At 59.9% G+C, this 9,161-nt stretch overlaps 1 protein-coding gene across 1 annotated transcript in view; it reads right to left on the bottom strand.

The window, feature by feature from the left end:
- Nucleotides 1-6,812, bottom strand: part of CHMP6 (charged multivesicular body protein 6) — an 18,105-nt gene extending 11,293 nt beyond the window's left edge. The window contains exons 1-7 of the mRNA XM_026455868.2: nucleotides 6,632-6,812; nucleotides 3,956-4,065; nucleotides 3,776-3,863; nucleotides 3,150-3,236; nucleotides 1,851-1,916; nucleotides 1,569-1,649; nucleotides 452-506 (exon numbers count right to left, since the gene is read on the bottom strand). Coding sequence (XP_026311653.1) covers nucleotides 452-506; nucleotides 1,569-1,649; nucleotides 1,851-1,916; nucleotides 3,150-3,236; nucleotides 3,776-3,863; nucleotides 3,956-4,065; nucleotides 6,632-6,694 — 550 coding nt within the window. The 5' untranslated portion in view covers nucleotides 6,695-6,812. The remainder of the gene's footprint in view (nucleotides 1-451; nucleotides 507-1,568; nucleotides 1,650-1,850; nucleotides 1,917-3,149; nucleotides 3,237-3,775; nucleotides 3,864-3,955; nucleotides 4,066-6,631) is intronic.
- Between the last annotated feature and the right edge of the window lie 2,349 nt (nucleotides 6,813-9,161).

Below are 9,161 nucleotides of genomic sequence, written 5' to 3'. Positions count from 1 at the left end.
GTAGCTGGGACTACAGGCGCCCGTCACCTCGCCCGGCTAATTTTTTGTATTTTTAGTAGAGACGGGGTTTCACCGTGTTAACCAGGATGGTCTCGATCTCCTGACCTCGTGATCCACCCGCCTCGGCCTCCCAAAGTGCTGGGATTACAGGCTTGAGCCACCGCGCCTGGCCCAGTTCTGATTTCTGAATGTGCCTCTTGGAATGGGGCATGGCTCTCTTACGAGGTTACCCAGTCACCTAACCCCTGGGAAACCCAAGCCCAACCCCAAGGCTAGGCACACATGCCCCCGAGCCACACAGCCAGGCACGCAGGGCTCGCCCATGGCCCAGGAAGGCCGGGACGACCTCAGGCAAGTGGGAAGGGCTGGGAGCATTCTATCTTGCTCCCTTCTAGAATCCTCTGTTCTCCTGTGAATTGCAACCATTCAAAAGAATCAAGCATGGAAATACCTGGGATCTTCTCAGGAAGGGGCTCGGAGGGAACCTCTGGCAGCTCTATTTGTTCCTGCAAGAAGCAAAGGGTAAGGCCACGAGCAGGCGACAGGTCGGCCCCGGGCTTCCTGGGACTCGTGAGAGTACACGGATCCTGTCAGTCAGCTGCTCTCAGCCGGAGTTAAAGCGGACAGGAACGTGCTGCTCAGAAGACCCAAGTCTGCACCCGCCCCAGCTTCTGGCACCACCAGAATCCCCAGGAGGTGATGCGGCTGCCACCATAGAGGCTCCTCCCAACAGACCCTGAGGCCCCGAGGGGCCGTAAGGTGGCCATGTCCTGGGTGTACCCCAGAGACCCTGGCTTTCAGGGACCAAGGGGTGGATGACACAGACACCCAGGTCACGCTGGTGTCCACCAGTGTGGGGTGGGCCGTGGCACAACGCTGTCCCAGCCAGCCTGGCTGCCTAAGCCAGCAACGGTGCTTCCGCCTCTCAACTGGCCCGCCCTGGAGGCCCCCGAGGACTCGGACCCTCAGGAGAAAGTAACTGAGCAGGCAGGTGGGCACAGCGCACCACGGGCCACACAGCACCAAAGCACTGGGGCAGCTGGCAGCAGGGCTGGGGCAGGGGCCGGCTCTGGGGGCACCATGAGACTCTGGCAGACTGAGGCAGGGGCCCAGAGAGGAAAACCCCTTTGTCGGGGAGTGAACTCAGACTGAGCCTGGATGTGAGCGTGGGGCCAGGACGCGACCCCACGGCGAGGGCCTGCGTGGGACGCGAGTCAGCAGCCACGGCTGGGGAAAGCCAGCCCATGAATCAAGCACCACATCCGTGACAGCCGGGCACAGAAAGAGGCCGAGGCACCAGGAAGGCCCAGCCTCCTAGCTCCGTCCAGGGCACAGGCCAGCCTGCCTGCACCAGACTGTCGGGTGAACAACCCTGAAAACCAAATCACCTCAGGTAGAAAGCCAGTCACAAACCCCAGACTATTTACTTAAGGGACACCACATATGGGATCACCACGGGCAGGGCCTACTGGGGGTCTGAGCTCTGGGGGTCCCATCGCCCGAGTGACCGTGCTCAGTCCCGGGGGTCCTGTCGCCTGAGTGACTGCCCAGTCCTGAGGGGCCGTTACCTGAGTGATCGCGCTCAGCTCCTCCAGGATGGCGTCTTCATCCTCCTGAGTGAAGCTTCCTGCCAGGAGCTCATCGATTTGCTGCAGAAGGACAGGTGGTGGTGAGAGCAGCGAGGAGGAGGCCCCTCATGGAGGAAGCAGGCAGCCTGCGGCTGGGTCTGGCCCCGTGAGAGGAGGCGGCCGCTGCAGGGTGTGGGACAGTTTGACCCACACGGGGGTGGACAGAGGGTGGCCCTGTGGGTTCCCACAGTTGGGGGGCAGGCTGGTCAGGGTGCCACCTACCCGCTGGTACTCCACGGCCTCCTGCGTCTCGTCCAGGATCCTCTCTACCTCTTCAATGGACATCACCTGTGGACGAGGGTGACAGGTGTTGACTCTTGTGGGGGGGCCAATGGTAGACCCCCGACAGAGGCCTCCTGGGCTCTGAGGGCCACGGCCTCACCCCTGTTTATTTTTATTTATTTTTTAGAGACAAGGTCTGGCTGTGTTGCCCAGGCTGGGCTCCAGTGACCCATCCGAGTAGCTGGGACTATAGTGCGTGCCACCACCCCCAGCTCCTGTCTCTGTTTAAATTAGGCCAAGCCATGTGTGTCCCAGGCATGGCCCTGTCCTGAGGCCACAGGAGCCATTCCATGAGTCTTTTCAGAGGCCACGATTGCAGTGCTCTGATGCCTGCTTCTCACACCTGAGTCAGCTCTCACAGCCACAGGTGAAAATAAGCAAAAGGTGGAACATTCTGGGCAGGTGAGTTGATTTCTTTTGAGTGGCAAGATCAAAGGGCCACTTGTGCTTGACCGGCACACACCACCAGTACTCATCAGACACTTGGAAAAGTGGTACAGCCAGACCTCCTGCCAGGTGAGTCCCCGGCTCTCCAACTAGCACCACCCACTGGGCCCCCCACGTCAGCAGCGTGATGGGGTTGGTGGGGGAACGTGGTACGGCCACGCTGGGCTTCACATCCATGCCCGGCCTGAGACGAGGCTGGTATTCACCTCCTCCCGGAAGCCTTCTTTTTGCTCTTATCGCCCTGGCTGGAGTGCAGTGGCACAATCTCGGCTCACTGCAACCTCTGCCTCCCGGTTCAAGCGATTCTCCTGCCTCAGCTTCTTGAGTAGCTGGGTTTACAGGTGCCTGCCACCACGACTGGCTCATTTTTGTATTATTAGTAGAGACAGAGTTTCACCATGTTGGCCAGGCTGGTCTCAAACTCCTGACCTCAGGTGATCTGCCTGCCTCGGCCTCCCAAAGTGTTAGGATTACAGGTGTGAGCCACCATGCCCCACCACCTCCAGGAAGCCTTCTGTGATTAGTTTGCTGGACCCCTTCCTACCCTCAGACTTCCCCTCTATGTCACTTTGGCGCCTGGGGACCCAGTTCCCACAGTTCCCAGCCTGTGCTGCACCCCACCCTCAGGTCACTGCACCCCTGCCTGCCTGGCAGCACCCGACACGTCTCTCCTGTCAGCCTCTTGCCCTGTGTCTGACACAAATACCGTGCGACAAGCCCCCCACCCTATCCCCAACTCCAGCCCCACTGGGCTCCCTGTGCCTCCATGCCCCTGGCCCTGCAGAGACCCACCTGGTGCATCTTGTTCAGACACTCGTTTCCAAACTGCAGCCCCTCCATCACCTTCATTTCGATCTGGGTGAACTCAATACTCTGAACCTGAAAAGGAAACCAGAGCAGACACAGGTGCTGAGGATCCGGCGTGCCCTCCTCCTGGCCCAGGGGCAGGGTTCATACCACACTGGGTGGGTGCTGCTGGGCGTGAGGGCAACTCCTGACACCTGCTGCCAGGTGGGGACGCGCAGGACAGAGAAGGTGCCGGGGAGACACTCGGGACCGCTGGTTGCTAGTCAGTAGCTCTGGTTACCGAGGAGCAGAACCACGCCGCTTGGGTCCCTAACGCCAGGGACACTCAGTCCCCCATGCAGACCCCGGACCTACCCACATCACCCAGGGGTGGCCCAGCCTTCCCCACCTCAGTCCTGCGAGAGACAACTTGCCCCCCAGCCCCTTAAGACCATTAGCTTCCTGGCAGACTCCCCAGGATTCCAGGCCCGCCCCATTTCAGGTCAGCTTCAGCCCGAGGCATCTGAGAGGAGGAGATTTCAGCTCTTGGGAGAAATTCCGATGTCCATGCAGCCGGGCAGAGCTGTCTCCAGCTGCACCTGCACCCCAGGGCGAAGCATCCGGCCACCTACCATGGCCTCCAGGCTGCTGATTTGGTTCTCTGTCCTGTCCAGGAGCTGCTCCTGGTATCGCTTCTTCTTGAGCAACAGCTTTGCCCGTCTGCAGAGGGAAGCCCGAGAGTGACCTGCTGTGGCCCTGCCCGGCGTCCCACCCCAGCCGACACGGTGCCCACGTTGCCCGGGCCCACTCACTCCTTCCTGCCGTCCCGCAGCAGCTGCCGGGCCAGGGCGCGCTCACGCTCCAGCTGCTGGGCAACCCTCTTCTGGTACTGCCTCAGCTTGTCCCGCTGCTGCTTCAGTTGCTGCCAAAAGAGAGCGGGCGTGGCGTCACCGAGCCCACGCTGCAGGCCCTGGCCGTGCTACTGAGCGCCAGACATGGAGGCCAGGCGGCCCTCCACGAGTGTCCTTCATGGGGCAGGGTTGTCTCCCAGGGGACAGGTGGTGCTGTCTGGACACATCTGGGGGGCGGAAGCCAGGGACACTGCTCCACATCCTGCCACGTATGGGGCGGTCCCACCAGAGGGTCCACCCGGACCCCACAGTCCGTCACAGGGATGGGAAGGACCACTGCGGCATTGCCATGGGTCCACCCTCGAGCCTGCCCGCCAGCGGTACGAGCGCTCTGGGCTCAGGTTAGGGAGCAGCTGCCAGGACCTCAAAGGCTCGGACTTGGCTGGGCGCAGTGGCTCACGCCTGTAATCCCAGCACTTTGGGAAGCTGAGGCGGGCGCATCACGAGGTCAGGAGATCGAGACCATCCTGGCTAACAGGGTGAAATCCCGTCAAAAAAAAAATTAGCCGGGCGTGGTGGCAGCGCCTGTAGTCCCAGCTACTCAGGAGGCTGAGGCAGGAGAATGGCGTGAACCTGGGAGGCGGAGCTTGCAGTGAGCCAAGATTGTGCCACTGCACTCCAGCCTGGGCAACAGAGTGAGACTGCATCCCGGGGAAAAAAAAAAAAAAAAAAGGTTCTGACTCGAGAACATGCAGGGGGTGAGTACCCAAGTGCCAGCAGCCACACGGCGAGGATAGGACTCAGACATCCCCCCAGCATCTCTCCTTGGGCTTCAGCCACATGAGGTGCCTGTGGCTTCCCTGCCCCTTTGCCAACCATCCAGCTGCAGGGACACGCACTCGGTGATGTGCCCTGCGGCCCGGGCCCCGCTGACCGCCTCTCATCTGTGCGCCGCCCCAGAGAGGGCACTCGGCCACTGAGGAACTTCAGCCAGTCCTGCCCTATCAGGCCCTTGAGTTTTCCAAACGTCATCACTTCAGACAACGATGAGCCCATGCAGGCACAGGGATTATCGCCTTAAGGCAGGAGGCTGAGGGGAATTAGCTGGGTCAGGGCCTGTGTGCCTCTTTCAGGCTCTGCATAGGAAGAGAGTGCTCCCCCCACCCTCGGAGTCTCCACTCCACAGTGCCAAGACCTGTGGGTCCCCCACAGTGAAAGGTGCCCCCTGCCCAGCCCCACTGCTGGGGAGACTCAGGGGCCAAAGGTGTGGCCAGGCTGCCCCCTGTAAAACGAGGTCTTAGTGGAGGGTCACAGGCTGCGTGGGGAACACCTGTTATCCTAGGAAAACAGGAAAAAAAAAAAAAAAGCAATCATTTGTGCTACTGTGTACTAAGAATGCTGTTCCCAAGTATCCAAAATCCTGGGGAGACCTATGGCAGCCAGGAACACGGGTCTGCACAGCCAAGAGCCCACAGTGGCCCTTGGCAAGTGCTTGGCAAGTGCTTTAAGAGAAACCGGAACTGAGTCCTTAAAGGGAGGGGAGGGAGTGCCCTGGGGCTGCCAGGGTAGGTGGAGGGTGGACGAGGGAGGCTGGGCCCAGCTGTCTTACAGGCAGCTCGGGACGGTGCCCAGCGCTGTGCCCATCTTCTCTAGGGACAAATGTGCCCGTTGTTTCTTTTCATAGCTTATGGACTCAGATGCCAAAGTAAGATCTCCTCTTTCATTTACATTCACTTCTCTTTTAGTATGAAATTATTTCTGTTGCACAAAATTTAGAAAAGCATCCGAAAAAGCTAGCCCTGCTCCCATTTCGGGGTCTCTCTCATGACACGTTTATCCCGTTACAAAAATGGACCATTCTTAACCCGCTGTGTCCCTGACATGCCAAGCGATTCCTTCTCCTACAGAAGCTAACTTTCACATGGGAACAGGCACCACCACCGGCCCAGCTGTGCCCCGGAGGGTCAGTCTGGAGTCGCCGCAAACAAACGCGCCAAACACGGTAACACGGTGGTCCTGCACCCAGGCGCTGCGGAAAGCCGGCAGGACCCCGGCAGGCGTTCGGCGCACCTGGCGGCCGCTCCTCGGACCAGGGCAGACTTCCTTCCAGTCCTGCCTGGATGGGGCGAGGGAGAGGGGATGGCCCCGTACGGCCGCGCGAAGCCGGGGGCACCGAGGGGGCTCCGGCCCACGGCACCAGGGGGCAAATGAGCCGCGGGACGTGGGCGGGGGCAGCGACTCCGGGAGAGCCGGGACCCCCGGGGCCGGGACCTGCTCCTGCGGGTCCAGAGCCAGGGAAAGCCCAGCGCGGCGCGGACCCCACGGCCAGGCCGCCAGGCTGCAGCCAAGCCCCGAACGCCGGCGTCGAATCCCGCAGTCACCGGCCGCGCCCACCCCGGCGGGGCTCGCAGAGGCGGACGCGCGGGCCCGAGGGAAGTCGGCAGCCACGGCGTCGTGCAGGAGACCCTGGCCCGAAGCCCCGCGGGCGAGGAGGGCGCAGGGCGGAGAGGCCGAGTGGCCCGGCTGCGCGCCGCGCCTCAGTTTCCCCACCCGAACGCGAGGAGCCGAGGGCGCGGGGCTCTTCCGGCCCCGCCGCCCGCCCCGGCCCTGGCCCCGGCCCCGGGCCCGGGTCCTCACCAGGATGGCCTTGTCCTGCTCCGTGACACGGCTCTGCTTCTTGCGGCCGAACAGGTTGCCCATGGCGGCGCCCGCCCCCGGCCCCGGCCCCACCGAGTCCAATCGCCACCGCCGCCTCACGGCCACCGTAGCGCGGATCCTCCCGCTACGGCGGCCGCGCCGGGCCAGGCGCCGCGGAACGCGAAGTCCGAGCACCTCCCCCGGCCGCGCGCCGTTGCTCCGGGTTCGAAACCACAGCCCGCCGGTCTTTACACCGCTTCCTCCTTGGACCCGTACAGAGAAGTGGCACGGATACCTGGATGTTAGGGCCCGGGATATTCTAAATGACGTGTTTCCGTGCATCCTTCTGGTGCAAGTGAAGGCGAAAATTTCTTATCCCCTAATTAGATGGAATCCTTTTAGATTTACATAATTCAGCCTCCTCAGGCTTTCAGGAATCTTGTGCAGGAATGACTGCCCCCACTGGTTCTGAACACAAAATGCTGCATTTAGTGATGTGATAGCCAACATTTTGCACTTTCTTTTTATTTTTTATTTTTTTTCGAGATGGAGTCCTGCTCTGTCGCCCAGGGTGGAGTGCAGGGGCACAATCTCGGCTCACTACAACCTCTGCCTCCCAGCTTCAAGTGATTTTCCTGCCTCAGTCTCCTGAGTAGCTGGGACCACAGGTGCCTGCCGCCACGCCTGGCTAATTTTTGTTAGTAGAGACAGGGTTTCACCATATTGGCCAGGCTGGTCTTGAACTTCTGACCTTGTGATCCATCCACCTCGGCCTCCCAAAGTGCTGGGATTACCGGCGTGAGCCACCGTGCCCAGCCGTTTTGCACTTTAAAGTGTTCCGTGAAATGCACCCAGCAGCGCCCCTTCACCCAGCCTTTCAGCCCTGGGATCTCCCCTCTTCCACTGCGCTGCTCCCTGTCTGTGGATCAGTGCCAGGAGGAGCCCAGCATGGCCAGGCTCAACTTCTCCTTCCAAGGAATCATGGCTGTGTCCCCCACAGAAGCATTCTTCCCTGGGGGGTAAGAAACACGCGAAGGGGGATAAGGGATAAAAGGGAGAAGCCACCTGCTTCCAGCCCCTAGTTCCCGCCTGAGTATCCTGGCTGTGGTTCCCCAGCATTCACTAAGTGTCATAGAAAAGCACTCAGCTGAGGATGGCTTGAAGCCAGGAGTTCAAGACCAGCCCAGCAACATAGCAAGACCCCCGTCTCTACAAAAAATATAACAAATAACATCAAAAGGAGAGTAATTATCACCTGTTCCAAACCTTTGGACTCCAGAACCTTCACTGAGGTGAGGCGGCCCCTGAATTTTTGTGGGGCTCATCTCCCACCCTCTGATTTGTCTCACTAAGACATCTGCAGTACTATTTCCTTGGTGTTCATGGGGACGTTGGGAAAAAGAAAAAGACTTGCTACTCCCTGCTCCTCATGCAGGGGGAAGAGCTGGGTAGAGAAGGCATGGTCCCTGGCTAGGGATTCCCCCACTGCCTGTGCCCACAAACCTAGGTGAGGACAGGAATTTTTGTTCTCCTGCCCAAATGTTGCACTTCCAAAGACCACCCTGGCCTGCCACGCCCCCATCCTGTGCCTCTAAAATCCCCAAGACTCTAGCAGGCAGACACACAAGTGGCTGGACGTCAAGAGCAACACACTGGCAGGACATCGAGAGGGTGTGGAGGAGAGCATGCTGGTGCTCTGGGAGGACACTGGCCGTGGAATGGGGTGGAGTTTGGCCAGGACGATCGGAGAGGGCCCGGGCTGCTCAGTGGTCTGACTCCAGGGGAAAACCCTCCCACTCCATCCCCTTCTGGCTTCCCCCGTCTGCTGAGAGCTACCTGCACTCAATAAAACCTTGCACCCATTCTCCAGGCCCAGACATGATCCAATTCTTCCGGTCCACCAAGGCAAGCACCTGGGATACAGAAAGCCTTCTGTCCTTGTGATAAGGAAGGACGTCTAATTGAGCTGGTTAACACAAGCCGCCTACAGACGGCTAAACTAAAAGAGCACCCTGTAACACACGCCCTCGGGGGCCTCTGGAGCTATAAACACCCACTGCTAGACACTGCCCGTCTGTATGCTCCCCCAGAGGTTTGAGCAGTGGGGCGCTGAAGAGGCAAGCCACTCTGCCTGTTGCACGCCCTGCGAGGGGGACAAGGGGACCTTTGCTGTCTCACTCGGATCCGATTAGTGTGCATCAGTGGATCAGTGTGATGTTCGAGGACGCCAGGCGATGAAGATCTGCGGCAGGCACTCCGAGTCAGGGAGCTGTGACGGTGTACTGCTGGCCAGGTCGGGTAAGAGCAAAGGCTTCTGTTGATCTTTGCAAACTGGTATAGAGGGAAAAAAGCATTAGGCAAGTCGCTAGCTGAGTACCAGGTGCCAGGGGAGTGTGTTAGTTTGTTGTAGAAAAGATCTTCCTGATGGGGCAGCAGCTACTGGGATGACTGCACTGATTAAATTCTCCACAATCCCCATTATTCTCTAAGCCCCGTCTGACCTCTGCACAGACCTGAGAGGTGAGTGACA

Source organism: Piliocolobus tephrosceles, chromosome 16 (genome assembly GCF_002776525.5).
Source record: "Piliocolobus tephrosceles isolate RC106 chromosome 16, ASM277652v3, whole genome shotgun sequence".
Taxonomy (NCBI): domain Eukaryota; kingdom Metazoa; phylum Chordata; class Mammalia; order Primates; family Cercopithecidae; genus Piliocolobus; species Piliocolobus tephrosceles.
Note: the sequence above shows the minus strand (reverse complement) of the source record. Positions and strands in the feature narration are given on the sequence as shown.